Genomic DNA, 14,297 nt, shown 5'->3' with positions numbered 1-14,297 from the left:
CTGCTTCCTACAGTACCACCCACAATGACAGTCACTGTAGTCAATGTCACGGCCGCCAATTGAAAAAAAAAAAAAAAAAAAAGACCAATGAGAATCCACTCTCTCCCCATGTGAACCAATTAGGTCAAAGCAATGGCAAGGCAAGCTGTGTCCCAATGAGATGCATAGTTAACACATAATCCCATTAACGCATCACTGCTGAGCTGAATTTGGCCTGTTTTGTGCCGCAGCTTCGAGGGAGTGGACACCGGATTCACCTCCTTTCAATCAATATTTTCCTCATGTTGACAGTAGTGTGAGTGTGTGTGTGTGTGTGTTGATGATAAAAAAAAAAAAAAAAAAATCCACACCAAGAGGGGGATGTGATTTCTAATACCAGAGTGTCATTCGTTTCTAAGAGGCTCCAGATAGATAAATAAGCAATAATAAAAGACGCTTACTTGGCTTTTTTTTTTTTTTTTTGTAGATTTTGTGCCATTTTGTCAGTGGGTTTTGCTATCAGGGCTGCAATGTTACTTTTGGTACAATATGGAAAGTATTGTCTGCTGTCAGTATGGAGATTTACTGTTTATTTCATGGTTACTGTCCGCTGTTTGTGGCACGATAGTCTCTGTATAGACTTTCACCCTGTGTTGGCACCGGCAGAGTTTAAGGGGAGGACGCTGAGTCTTGTTTTAGTGACGCGTGGTCAGTTAGAGAGAGGAGGGGGGGGAGGGGGGGCGGGGGGGTGTTCGCGTATAAAACTAAAGGCACTGTCCTTGTTTTCAGCTGGTGTGGTTCAGGTTCAATAATGCCTCAGAAAGATCAAGAGATAAAGAGAGAAATAAGGAAGGGCTTTCCCCTGCGGTGAGCCGCCGTAAGAATCTTCTTTAGAGTTGTATACGCACAACTGTTAAGGTCTACAAATGTAAAGGATCCGTTCTATCACTATTTCAAAACCCAGAAACAACAAAGATTGAGAAACTAACAGCTTTGTTCAGTATTCATAGGTATATGTTTATATAGCTATATTATTATTTTTTTGTCTCACGCTGCAGATTTGGTGCCTCCAACCTGTTCGCTAGTAAAACTACACAGTAGCAATGAAGCGCTACGGTCAGCCACACACACCCAAAACAAACAAACAAACAAAAGAGTTGTAAACACTCGCGGACGATGGCTAAAACAACACCACACACCTCTTAGTCTTTTTATCTCAAAGAAAGCTTCATCACTAAAATCTAAAATTCAAATGTGAATAATTGAAATTGCTATTGACATTGTGACGTCTCTTCTCGTTCAGTGATTACTGTACAAATCTTGTATGGACACAAGTGAGACAGGAAGCTACGCACGGGTTTAGGAAGACTTTGCCCCGGGACACAGATCTAGGATCAACACAGGATTCCTACGCAGGCCCTCAAACATTAGGAGGGATAGCATAAGACTGATTCAGATCAGTGCTGAAGGGCAAATCTGTCCCACTCCCTACTCCGTCTGTACATGAATGGGTAAGGCCTCGACCCCGGTGTCATGCATTGTCACAGCGCAGAACTGATGTAGGAGAGAAACGAAAAGAAAACAAGTTCACTTGTTTACACGAAAGCAATGCTTTTATAGAAACAATTTCAGTATGTCAAACAGCACAAGGACAAGCACTCAAGAAGGGGAGAAGAAGGGCTTCATGGTTCTGAATGGAATTGAAAAAGTAAAAATGGCGCCTTTGAATGATGATTGAGTCTCTTTGTGCTTTTGTAGTTAGTCAGCCGGTCCACTAGGGGGGGCCATCTTTGGGGAGTTTAAAGAGAGAAATAGAAAGAGAGACAGAGAGAGAGAAAGAGAGGGTGCCGCGACTTCCTGGCTCTTCGTCAGAATATTCAGGAAGCGGGTAAAAATGGCGTCTCGTTAAATGGCACCTGTGTCAGCTGATAACCAGGCGACAAACTATAGACAGGAAAATCGCAATCGTATCACATTTATAAACAAAGACTTCATTTCATATTGAAAGTTTTAAGATTTCATATTTCACTGCATCGTCATCATCATCGTCACTATTCTAGCACAACAGTGTGACACATATTATAAATCATTACAGGCATTCACTCTTGTCACGGAGTGCAGCGCAGAAAAGCTTCTAAATATATTACTCTGTCTCTCCTCCATTATAAATAGCTCTTAATCAGGACTAAATCTTGGCTGGGAAGGTGGGATAGCACCCTCCTGTACAATAACACTCCCTGGTTGATTGGGTTTTGGTCTGACTAGAACGTGTACACGATTCAAGAGGGCTCAGAGTTTAGGCTGTGCTTTACTGAAAGGCCTGTCCGCTGCTCGGTGGCATCCGTACGACTGAATGCAAGTGCGGCTGTTCGGATGCACTTTTGTTTATGGGACAGCTGCAGGCATAGCGGGCTCTGGCTGCGACCACTGACTTGTGAAGCCGAACGCTCCCGTGAGAAAGCAGGGCACCCCGTTCTTTAAGCGTTGTGATCCCGGGGGGGGGGGAATGGGTCGAATCTACAGGGAAGAGGCCAGAATGATAATGTTATGGTAACCCATCCCACAGCTAGTAATTTGGTCATTCAAGGTTATGAGAATTGGATTGTCTTTACATCACCGTAGCATGGCATAGAAAATTGATTGATTGATGTCTGGCCATAAAAAGACTATGTTTGGAAAAGTGATTTTTGCTCTTATCAGCTCAAAGGTTTTCATAAAAAGATGCCAAACCAATAAGAGTAAAAACACAACATCTTACCCAGGAGATCACAATTCCTACTGACAACTTTTGTTTGTAGCTGATTGGTTGAAAACACAGATAACAGGGTGCCTTGATATATCGCGGGAGTGTCCGAATCGCCATAATTTAGGCATTTATGAAACGTTCTGATCAGTGCTGCAGTTGTCATGGCAACTTACTAACAGTGCCATGGCGGTGTTGTATCAGTAATGTGAGACTCTGTCTCTGTGTCGCAGCCCAGCAGTGCATGGGGTTAGCTTAAGTGTCAATCAAAAGAAAATTCAAACTTCACTGACGTCAAGAAGTTGAAATCTTCTTCTTCCTCTTCTTTGTCTTCCGTTTGTAGGCAGGCTTGTATCGGATGGTGCTGGTGCTATCCCTCCCTCCCTCCCTCCTTCCTTCCCTCCCTCTTCTCCTCTGCTCTTCTTCTTCTCCTCCTCATCCTCCTCGTTTCTCGGCAGAAGGGGTCAATGGCGGTCGTAGGCGGAGGCTGTTGCAGTGGCAGCAGGGCCCGCTCCCCGTGATGTTGCACTGTAGTAGTACGGCGACCCTGGGGAGCAACACACACACACACACACACACACACATACACACACACACACACACACACACACACACACACACACATATGGTAAGATGGAGCATGGGAAGTTTTTAAAATTCAGAGGATGAATTCTGCTGTGTGAGCCTGATCAAATATTGACTATCGAATGGAAATGAAGTTAGTTAGCTGCATAATTAAATGTACTGAAAATGTAAAATGAGCAGCTTGCCATAATATTGCTGTACTATATTTTAGTTTTAACAATGTGAAAGGCAGGGATGAGATGGCATGGGCTGATGAAGCAAATGATGGTGTAAAAATACAGCCTCCCTCACATGGTCACCCAATACCTTCACTACTGACAGAATAAACTCACTTCTTGACACTCAAAGCTCTCTCTCTCTCTCTCTCTCTCACACACACACACACACACACACGGTCTAAGTGACAGTCTAAGCCGACACACAGAGTACAGCTCTACTACTACTGATCCCTCGAGTCTATTCTCCCCTCGGGGAAGGGGTCAATTCAATACTGTAACCCCACAGAGACACACAATAACACACAAACACACGCACACACCTACACACACACACCTGTCCCTGTCACTTCCATCAATCAGCCCCGCTGTGTGTTGACAGCCTGTGTCTGTCCACAGTCCAGGTAATCTCAGGAGGCTTTTTGGGGAAGTGAGGCATTAAGCCGGCCTGACAAACTATTTAGTCTCACTCAAGACTTCAGACGCCCTCTCTCCCCTTTCGTCTCTCTTTTTTTTCCCCTCCCCTCCTGTTTCATTCATTCGTCACCTCTCATCTCATCCTCCCCTCTGTTTCATTCTTCCCCTCCCATCCATCTTAAAGCTTCCAGTGTGTGTCTCCTAATGTGTATCCTGTCCTCATATGATGTGGCTGCTCGTCCGTTTTCATACCCAACTCCGACTGGCGGCCCGGACTCAAAGCTGTCGCCTCTCTCATCCCCTTGCAGTCTCTTCTTCTTTGTCCTTCTTCTTTTTCTTACGTTCTTACGTAGTCTTTCCTCATCATCCTCTGTACAGGTTCGTACGCTGTGGCTGGGATTACCACGCCCACTCTCTTTACTTGTCTCTACTCTTTTGTTTGCTTTCTCTCTCCCTCTTCTCCATTCCCCAAATAGCTCCCGGTTTCCTCATCTCTCTCTCTCACTCTCTCTCTCTCTCTCCCCACCTACCTTGCATCTGTCCTGCCTGGCTGGTGAAGAGACTGGAGGAGCAGCCGATCTCTGTCCCCAGGAGAGAACCGTAGTCCTGCTGGAACACTGGGGACAGAGGGGGAAGGAGGGAAGGAGGGAGAGGAGAGGAAGAGAGGAAGAGAGGAAGAGAGGGGGGATCACTACAGGTCAGCACAGCCTGACCCCCTCACATATTGACCTTTTAATTGTCTCCCCTGACCGTTTCACCTTTAAACATGACCCCTGAAATGGATCCCTGACACATGGACTTTGACACTGGCTATTCTTGTCCCAGACCTTAAACACTCATGCAGAGGAGTGAAGTTACTTTAGTGCAAATACCTGAGATTGTGATTTTTGGAAGATAGAATTTTTACTGTTTTTTACTCTTTTACTTTGCAGCCCGGTGAGAAAGTGCAAATTGCTCAACTTAATGGTTAAACTAGTTTTAGCGTGACACTTGATGTTAATATGTGGTCAGAGTCAACTTTCTCCTCTGTATTTCTATGACCCCACAAATCCCCAAAATGTGACATTGATGAGATGCAGATAAAGGCCTAGTAATCTGTTGCTCCCTCCCTCTCTCCCTCTCTCTCCGCCTTCCTTTTCCTTTTCCATTCAATCCCCAAATTATCAGTCTTTAAAAAAAAAAAATCCTTTGCACAGAACCATTAGTATGGCTGTGAAGTACTGTATTGTACAGTACAATACAGAACGAAGTGTGATGTAATGAAAAAATGAACAGCGGAGCATGAAAGATACAGCATATTAGGGGAGGACTATTAGAGTGGTTTGAAGTGGGATGTGAGTCAAAATGAAATGAAATCCATTGATACAATTATTGATCCAAGGAGTACAGAGCTGCGGGATACACCTACCTAACAAACTGGGGTTAGGAAATCTCCATGATTCGTTGTATGTGGAATACTGAGGATGGGAATATGGACTTCCAGAAAAATCTCCCCCTGAAAGACAAAAAAACACAAACAGATGTTTAGAAACAGTTGACTGCATGTAGAGGTCGGGATGATCGTCCTCAATTTCTTGACTTTTTCCTTGATAAATAGGTTCATTTTTTGGGTTCATACCCATTTAGCCTGCGTTTTACCGAACTCTATCCACCTCAACTTTTTGAGTCACCGGCCTTTACTGGAAGGAAGCAAGGCTGTGTGAGCACAGATGAGGTCCAGCAGTAAAACTGTGGAAGATGGTAATTTCTCTGACTTGCAGTGTAGGCTTAACCTGCCCTATCTCTTCTGTAGAAAGGTTTACAGGCTGCTTGAGAGTGACTAAGCTGGAGAGCTCAGTGAGTCTGTAGTGCTGCTGCTATACAGTGGATGATAGCGTAGCTTTTCTCCCTCATTTACTACCTACTGTCTGGGGTCTACTCTCCCTCTCTCCCTCTTCTTCCCCTCCCGCTCTTCCCTCCCCCCCATCCTCCTTTTATTTTTCTCCCTCGTCCTCGGGCCCGCCTGCCTTACGGTCGGCCCGTCACCCTTCACATCAAAACAACATTCTTCCCCATTTCTTCTCCTCTTTTTTCCATCCCTCCGCTCGCTTGCTCTCTCTTGTTTTTTTTCTCCCCCCCCACACTCTTTTGCTCTTTCTTTTCTTTTCTCCTGAACCTTCACTCCTCCCGGGGGGATCCCTCTCCCTTAGCTGACAGCCACAGACCCTGATGCCCCCTCCCTCCATCCATCCCCCCCCCACCCCGTTTCTCTCTCCCTCTCGTTCTGTCGGTTCTGCCTCACTGCTCTCCTACACCCCCTCTGAGTGTCAGCCCCCCTGCTGCAGAGAGAGAGAGACAGAGAGACAGAGAGAGAGAGAGACAGGGAGAGAGAGAGAGAGAGAGAGAGAGAGAGAGAACAGCAGAAGAGAGTTGCTTGCTTAATGAAGGTATGATATTAGACAGAGCGGACAAAAAGGAGGATAATTTGCCTGAGAAGTGCTGAGATAAAACACGGCGAAGCTGGAGAAGCAAAGTTGGGAGATTATCTCTTTCACTCATTCGGGGAGTTTTCAAACCTGAGCCGCGGTGGAATATTCGCTGAGGAGAATTTAAGATGTCGAGACGGTGTTTGTGTGTGTGGGTGTGTGTTTTTGTGTGTACAACCCAAGTATTGTTTTTCCCACTCGCCTACCCTTTGTGCGTGTGTGTGTGTGTGTGTGTGCGTGCGTGTGTGCTGCGTCTGTCAGGTGGGGTCGGGATGCGGTCTCCATGGCGTCCCCGGGTGCGAGCATCCTCCCCTTGTCATCACCGTGGTGACGGCAACGTGTCAGGTTGTTTAGGAGACGAGGGGGTGGAGGGGGGGGGGGAGGGGGCACAGGGGTCCCCCGTGTGGAGCTCGGTGTCAAGGTCGCACACACTGTCAAAAGCAAACACGCGCGCACTTACACACACACACCGACATACACACACACACACACACACAAACAACTGCATGCCAACACACGCGTAAATATACACCCACCCAAACACACACACACACACACAAACATGCTGTCAAACCTGGGGACAGGACGGGGTGAGCGCAGGGGGACAGGGCGACAGGGTTACCCATCTTTAGACGTGCTGTTCCTACATGTCCACCGAGAGTGTGTGTGTGTGTGTGTGTGTGTGCGTGCGTGCCAGCCCATGGGTGTGTGTCAGAAACTGAATGATTGGGAATACACATAGACAAGGACTTGTAAACAACATCAAAGGTGGACTTCTTTTTTTTTTTTGGTTTTGACTTTGTTCCACTGCTGTTGTTTGGCGTTTCTCCCTCTATTTCTCCACAGTATACTTCATACTGACCATGACTACCACAGCTCCCCAATGAGCTGCATGTCGGAGGGAGAGAGAGAGAGAAGAGAGAGAGAGAGAGAGAGAGAGAGAGAGAGAGAGAGAGAGCAAGAATGGCGGTCCAGGATTGAAACACAAAAGCAGCGTAGAAGGCGGAGTGGAAGGGAATGAATGAATTAGTCGTGGGTCACTGGTGATTCTCATTAAAAACAAATTACTAATGTTGAGGAGGGACAGCTGTGCTACTGTGGCTGGGTTCTAATGATACACACACACACACAGAGGCACACACACAAGCTCACACACACACACACACACAAACACACACAGATGCACACAAAAACATACACACACGCCACCCCCTGGGAGCACTGTCAGCCGTAGCATAGACAGACAAGGAAGAGGAAGTGGCAAAGGCAAGTATACCCCCTGAAGACACACACACACACAGGAACCACCACCACACATACATCCAATCGGATTTCAAACAGATCTGCATATACAGTCATAGTTGAGAGGGAGTTGAAGGGACATACAGATGGGATATGAAAGATGACAGGACAACTGTAAAGGAAAACCACACACAATGGCATTTTTAGGTGTTGAGTAAAAGTAATAGCCTTCGTTTCTGAATAAATTCCCATGTATCTGTATGCGTTTGTGTATGGTGTGTGTGTGTGTGTGTGTGTGTGTGTGTGAGAGCATACTCACCAGGTACCATGCCAGTGAGGGAGGGGGTGGAGTAGCTGCCCTGTCCAGTAGGAGGGACGTGAGGAGGGTAGCCTGGCAAAGTGGTGCTGGCGAGGTCGCGGCCTACAATCATGCACACACACACACACACACACACACACACACACATTATCTATATTATTATCATCAACATCAACATTATCATCATCGTAATCATCACCGTCACTGTTTGTAATCAAATAAAAGTTTGATATCACACGTATTGCCCAGATGTGAGTCCACTACCTTGCTTCACAGTATTGTTTCAAATTCTAACCTTATTTATGCCTTTTAATTGTAGGGGTTCTTATGAGCGTGCTACATGTAGCATTTTGAAATATCAACATATCATTGTCAAACAACTGAGACCATGGTCAAGATGATTGGTGGCCTCTATTTCACACCAGTGGTATTGTTGGTGCTCATGTTTCTCAAAATGAAGACCACATTTCCCATAAACCCTGTCGCTTCTTGTCACAAAGAGGATGTTTCTACTTTTTCAGTTTGCACTGGAAAAGCAGCACTCTCTTCCTGTTTTGTGCCACAAAGTAATTTCCCTCTGTGCCCAGTGGCACACAATTAAGATGTAGCGTAGAGGCCGGTAGAAGCTGTGGCCTCGGCAGTGGTTTTGTTTGTTTATGGTAATAATACTAATGACTCAAAATGAATGTGGTAATGATTTGTTGGTGATAAAATGCTACACATAACACCTTTAAAATATCATTGTTTCAGTGTTTATTGAAAATGCATGAGGAGGGTCTCACTCTTCCTTTCTTTTGTGTCTTTCCTTCTCTCTCTCTTTCTCTCTCTCTCTCCCCCTTCCCTTGTTTTCCATCGTCCGACATCTAGTAATTTACTCCCCTCTCCCTCATTACATCCACCCCCCTCTCCCTCTTTTTCTGTCTGTCAGTGAGTGGATAGGATATATAACTGCATTAGACTACATGACAGTGTGTCGGCCTAAATCATTTCTCTGTGTTTGCACGCACTAGACATTGGGAGTGCGTGGAGAGGGAGCCCTCCATTCATCATCATCACACACACACTTGCACACATGCACTCACACACACACACACATACACATCAACACCCCCCCCCCTCCACACACACACACATTTATCATCATCATAAACAGCTCAGATGCTAACACCATCAATCCCATTCACTTCCCCTCCACTTAACCACCACTAACTGAGTGAGAGGAAAAGGGGAGGAGGAGGAGGAGGAGGGAGAATGAAATAGAGAGGAGAACATAGAAGACAAGGAGAAGGGGAGGAGGAAAGAGGAGGCATAGAGAACGTGAAACGAAATAGAGAGAACATAGAAGACAAAGAGAAGGAGATGAGGTGGAAATGAAGGAAGAGGAGGATAAAGATGGGGAATGAAATGGAGAGAACAGAGAGAGGAGAAGAATTGAGGGGAGAATATGAGACGAGGAAGTAAGCAGAGAAAGACAGAGTATGTGCGTACACCGATCTATCTGTTGTTTGTGTCTCTGCTGCACAATCCAGTCCAACATCTCTTCCTCTCACATCGCTGTCCTCTTCTCTTCTCTTAATATTCGCTTCTGTCTCTCCCTCCCTTTTTGTTTCTCTCTCTGTCTCGCACACCGTATCCCTTCCCTTCTCTCCCCCGGCCTCCTCTGTCCCTCTCTGCCTCCTCTCTCCTGTCTCGGTGGTAGTAAAGTTTTTCTCGGTGTTTGATGCGACAGCGAGGCATTAGTGCAGACGGGCTACTCATCCGCTCAGGGTCAGTGCACAGGGCAAGGAGGAGAGGGAGGAGAGAGTGGAGGAGAGGAGAGGAGGGGAGGGAGGGAGGGAAGGGAAAAAGATGGACTCTCCACAGCCCAACTTAGAGGGGGCAGACAGGGCCAGATCCTCTGAGGTGTGTGTGTGTGTGTGTGTGTGTGTGTGAGTGTGTCTGTGTGTGTCTCTGTCTGTCTCTCTGTGTGTGTGGTGTGTTTGTGTGCGGGTGCATATGTATGTCAGTTGTGTTGATGTATCTGTTCTCCACAGCTTTGCCGTAGAGGTCAACGAACAAGTACAAGTCTCTTCCTTGCTCACTTGCAGATACAGATGAGCACACATACTCACTCTCTCTCTCTCTCTCTCTCTCTCTCTCTCTCCTCTCTGTCTCCCTATCTAACTCTAACTCTTCTGTATCCGACAGCCATCTGAGCAACGCATGTCAAATCTGGACGGAACCTGTAGTGCACGAGTCCCTTCGTGTGTTTGTATTGCAGTGGTGTGGGTGAACTTCGGAGGGAAATGAAAGGGCCCAGCTGATTTGGAAAGGCTCCGGGAAGAAAGATTGACTGGGTAAATGTTGCTCCGCAGTATGTGTCCAGGGTATCAACACTTCAGGGATGTCATAACATTGCGTCAAAACACAGACGTTTCAGCCCCTAGAGGGAGCTCTATTCAGAGGAAAAAGACAGGCGTGGAAATGCATGCATAATGCTTAGAAGGTGTGTGTGTGTGTGTGTGTGTGTGTGCATGAATATGAATGTGTGTGTTTGCATGCATAAGCATAAATGGAAATTTTCCATTTATCTCTTTTTCTCTCTCTCTCTCTCTCTCTCTCTGGATGTGAGCAGGTAATATTCCTCAGTGGTTTCGAAGGGCAAAGAAAAAAAAAGCCCATTCCCAGATATCCCAAATTCCCAGCTCTATGATTCCCCTCATTACAGGCGGGAACGTCGAGGCCTTGTCCAAGTGCTCCCTGGCCTACTCTTAATTAACCACTGCCTGTCCCAGCGCCCCTAAATGGAGAGAGAGGTGGAGAGAGTGGGGAAGAGAGGAGAGGAACAGGCAGCCTCATTTTTCCGTTAAGGTGCCTTTCTTTTCCTCCTCTCCTGCGGGCCTCTGGTCTCTCCTGAGAGCTGAAGCACTGAGCTCTTTAAACAGGTTAAATCAGTTATGAGCCATACAGCTGAATACAAATATGAAAGCAGAATTCATATAATATTTAGGTCACTTAATGTAGCCTACACGCATTGGGAATAAAGCTGGATTTCACTGTATAATACTGACAACATTAACTATACTGTTGTAGTCTCACAGGCCGCCTGCCTAGCTTTAGTACTCATTTAGACAACAAAAAAATTGGTTTTGGAATGAGATTGCAATTATTGGCAAGGGATTTGATTGGAGTAAAGCAGCAGATGGGCGTGTCTTTCTTACCCGGCACCAGCGGATAGGACTGTGGACCGGGGACACTGGCTCCTAGCTCCGCCCCTGTCCCAGGATTGGCCAAACTGCTCTTCATCTCGTCCAATCCTCCAGCTAGCGATGCCATGGCCGAATAATCTGATGTCTGGGCAGAGGAAGGGATGGAGAGAGAAATAAACCGAATTAGAACAAATTTCAATAACGTAATCATCTTTCAGATACAACTTGAATATACAGCAGTACTGCAGGTTGCTTGCAGCTACAGTAAATTGACAGTGTTTGCTGTTTTCTGCTACATGTCCTACATGCTGCCCCTTCCTCATAGCAGAGTGCAAAGACTAAGATTTAATATGAACACACACACACACACACACACACACACACACACACACACACACAACCCACACAAACGTAAAGAAACACACCAGCTGAGAGTTTATTGATCTGTTTACAAAGACAGGACAACCAGTCCAAGAGTCTATAACCACAGGATCAACTCTGTCTCTCTCTCTCTCTCTCTCTCTCTCTCACACACACACACACACACACACCCACAAACACATCCACAGAGCCATCACGTAGACTGCGGTTAACACAAAGCCTCCTGTCTCCCCAGATACCAACAACAATAAGAACTGTGATCATCTCAGCACACCTAAACTCTCTCACCCCCCTGGACACACACACACACACACACACACACACACACACAAACACACACACACACACACACACACACACACACACACACACACACACACACACACACACACACACACACACACACACACACACATTCTCCAGAAGTTAAAACCATATAGAAAAGAGAGACTGAATGAGAAAAGCAATGTCTGTTTGATGTCTAGTTGTACTGTTTATATTCTCTGTGTACTTGAACTTTACTTGTTTAAGGGTCTTTGAGTACAAAGAAAAGCACTATAGAAATGTAATGTATTATTATTATTATTATTATTATTGTTATTAATATTCATATTATTATTATTATTATTATTATTATTGTAATCAACACTTATAGGTCTTTGACACTGAAATTACACTGCAAATAATAACATGTCAAGAACAAATAGAGATCATGAATTTACCTTAAGGGATATTTTGTTTTTTTGTTTCTTTTTTTATATGATAATCATTTGGTTCCTTAATACATGGCTGATTCATCATAAATTAAGTTAAATGATGATACTGATTTACAACAATTTGTTTATGTTAAATAAGGATGCTTTTCCCAAAATTTGAGACATGTCACCTTTGTCCTTTTGAATCATGGTTGAAGATGGTGTTCAAATGTGTATTACCAGACCACTATTACCAAACCATGTCTTCTGATTTTACCTCAGCCATAGACTGCACTCAGGCCAAAAAGACAACCCACAATCAACAAAAACAAACAGAAACCTCATTTTATTTTATTTTTTACTATAATTGATAGCTGGCATTAGGCCAGATCATTGAATAAAAAACAATAACCAGCTGGCTAGGTAATATCTCCTGCAGACAGTGTCTCTTTCTGTCTCTCAAAATGCAGATGGATGGATGGATGGTGGTTCTCCCCGAGTCACCTGTGACTGACCCCAACACACAGCCATGACCCATCCATTCTCATCCTCACCTGCCAGATCAGCACTGTGTGTGTATGTGTGTGTGTGTGTGTGGTTTAGAGTGATGATAGTCCATATTGACACTGATGACCATCTATATATAGATTCACCACAATGGATTCTCAGCCCCTCTACCCTCATGATGGGGAAATTACTTGTCTGCCTACTACTTGTGTGTGTGTGTGTGTGTGTGTGTGTGCGCGCGTGTGCGTGCGTGTGTGTTTTTGTACATGTATGCATATGCATGTTCGTGATCATCGTATCTAAGTGTGCTTGCATTGCATGTGTCTCTAAGTGTGTGTGTGTGTGTGTGTGTACACTAATGACAGCAATCAGAATTTCCTTTAGGTGATGAGGTGAGAGTTCTGCACTGACCCCTTTAATGCCTCTGCGTGTGTGTGTGTGTGTGTGTGTGTGTGTGTGTGTGTGTGTGTGTGTTTGTGTGTGTTTGTATGTGTAGGTGTGTGTGTGTGTATTTGTGCTCACTGACCTCTTAAACACCCCTGTGCTCGTCAACACACAACACAACCACTGGACTGTGACCTGCCAAATAAGAGCTTACCCTGTACACTACACACATCTCTTTCTCTCTCTCTCTCTCTCTCTCTCTCTCTCTCACACACACACACACACAAGCACACATACACACTTTGGACACATTTTTAAGCTCTCTCGCTCTTTCTACTTAACTCTTTCTGCCCTCTTTTCTCTCTACTCTTTCTCTCTCTTTATGTCTCTCTCTCCCCCCCTCACACATCACACCTGTACTTTTTTCACCCATTCACACATGCTATTCCAGCTCCCCCCCCCACCCCACCCCACCCCTCTCTGTCTCGTTGTAATGGTGTCTAATGTCCATGTATCCATGTAGATGGGGGCCGGGCAGCGGCAGGGAAGAAGGGGTCTGCCGTGGTAATTGGCCATGATGAAGTTTGGCCAGTGGGGTGACAGGCCCGCTAAGGAAGATGGATCATTCTCATTCGCCCCCGTAAATGTTGTCAATTCCACCTCTCATACAGTGCCATCAGCCCTCATCACAGAGGAGGGACGCAGCTGCCCGGATGGGGGAGGAGAGAGGGGGAGGGTGGGGGGGTGCAGGTTTTGGTTGGGGGCCGGGGGGGAAGAGGGGATGGAGGGTTAGGAGCAAGGGTGGCAGGGGTTGAGGAGGGAGAGAGGGAGGGATAGTGGATGAAGTGTGAGGGGGTGGGGGGGGTGGGAGAAGCCGGACCTGGGGTAGGGAGGGAGGGAGAGAAGGAGGGAGGGAGAAAAAGATCCGGGAGAAGGGGAAGAGCAGAGAGAGGGAGAGAGGAGAGGGGAGAGACGGGATTAGGATGGAAGAGAGAATGAAGGACCGGTGTCAGACACGAGGAAAGATGAGAGTTAGTGAATAAATGAATGAGACAGAGAGAGAGAGAATGGGCTAAATGAGAAAAATGAGGGGGAGAGGGGGATGAAAGAATTGAACAGAAGAAAGTGTATGACATGCACATGGTTCTATTGGGAAACTTTGAAAGGCTAAATGTTT

At 45.9% G+C, this 14,297-nt stretch overlaps 1 protein-coding gene across 1 annotated transcript in view; it reads right to left on the bottom strand.

Moving 5' to 3' along the window:
• Positions 1–3,186: 3,186 nt before the first annotated feature.
• The window catches only part of pax5 (paired box 5), a 36,062-nt gene continuing 24,951 nt past the window's right edge, over positions 3,187–14,297 (bottom strand). The window contains exons 8-11 of the mRNA XM_071529646.1: positions 11,166–11,298; positions 7,966–8,067; positions 5,348–5,434; positions 3,187–3,269 (exon numbers count right to left, since the gene is read on the bottom strand). Coding sequence (XP_071385747.1) covers positions 3,187–3,269; positions 5,348–5,434; positions 7,966–8,067; positions 11,166–11,298 — 405 coding nt within the window. The remainder of the gene's footprint in view (positions 3,270–5,347; positions 5,435–7,965; positions 8,068–11,165; positions 11,299–14,297) is intronic.

This window comes from Centroberyx affinis, unplaced genomic scaffold (genome assembly GCF_046629955.1).
Source record: "Centroberyx affinis isolate AG114_WGS23_722 - 3 ecotype Tasmania unplaced genomic scaffold, CSIRO-AGI_Caff_v1 ptg001823l_1, whole genome shotgun sequence".
Classification (NCBI taxonomy): domain Eukaryota; kingdom Metazoa; phylum Chordata; class Actinopteri; order Beryciformes; family Berycidae; genus Centroberyx; species Centroberyx affinis.
The sequence above is the reverse complement of the archived record's forward strand: the minus strand, read 5'-3'. Positions and strand labels throughout refer to the sequence as shown.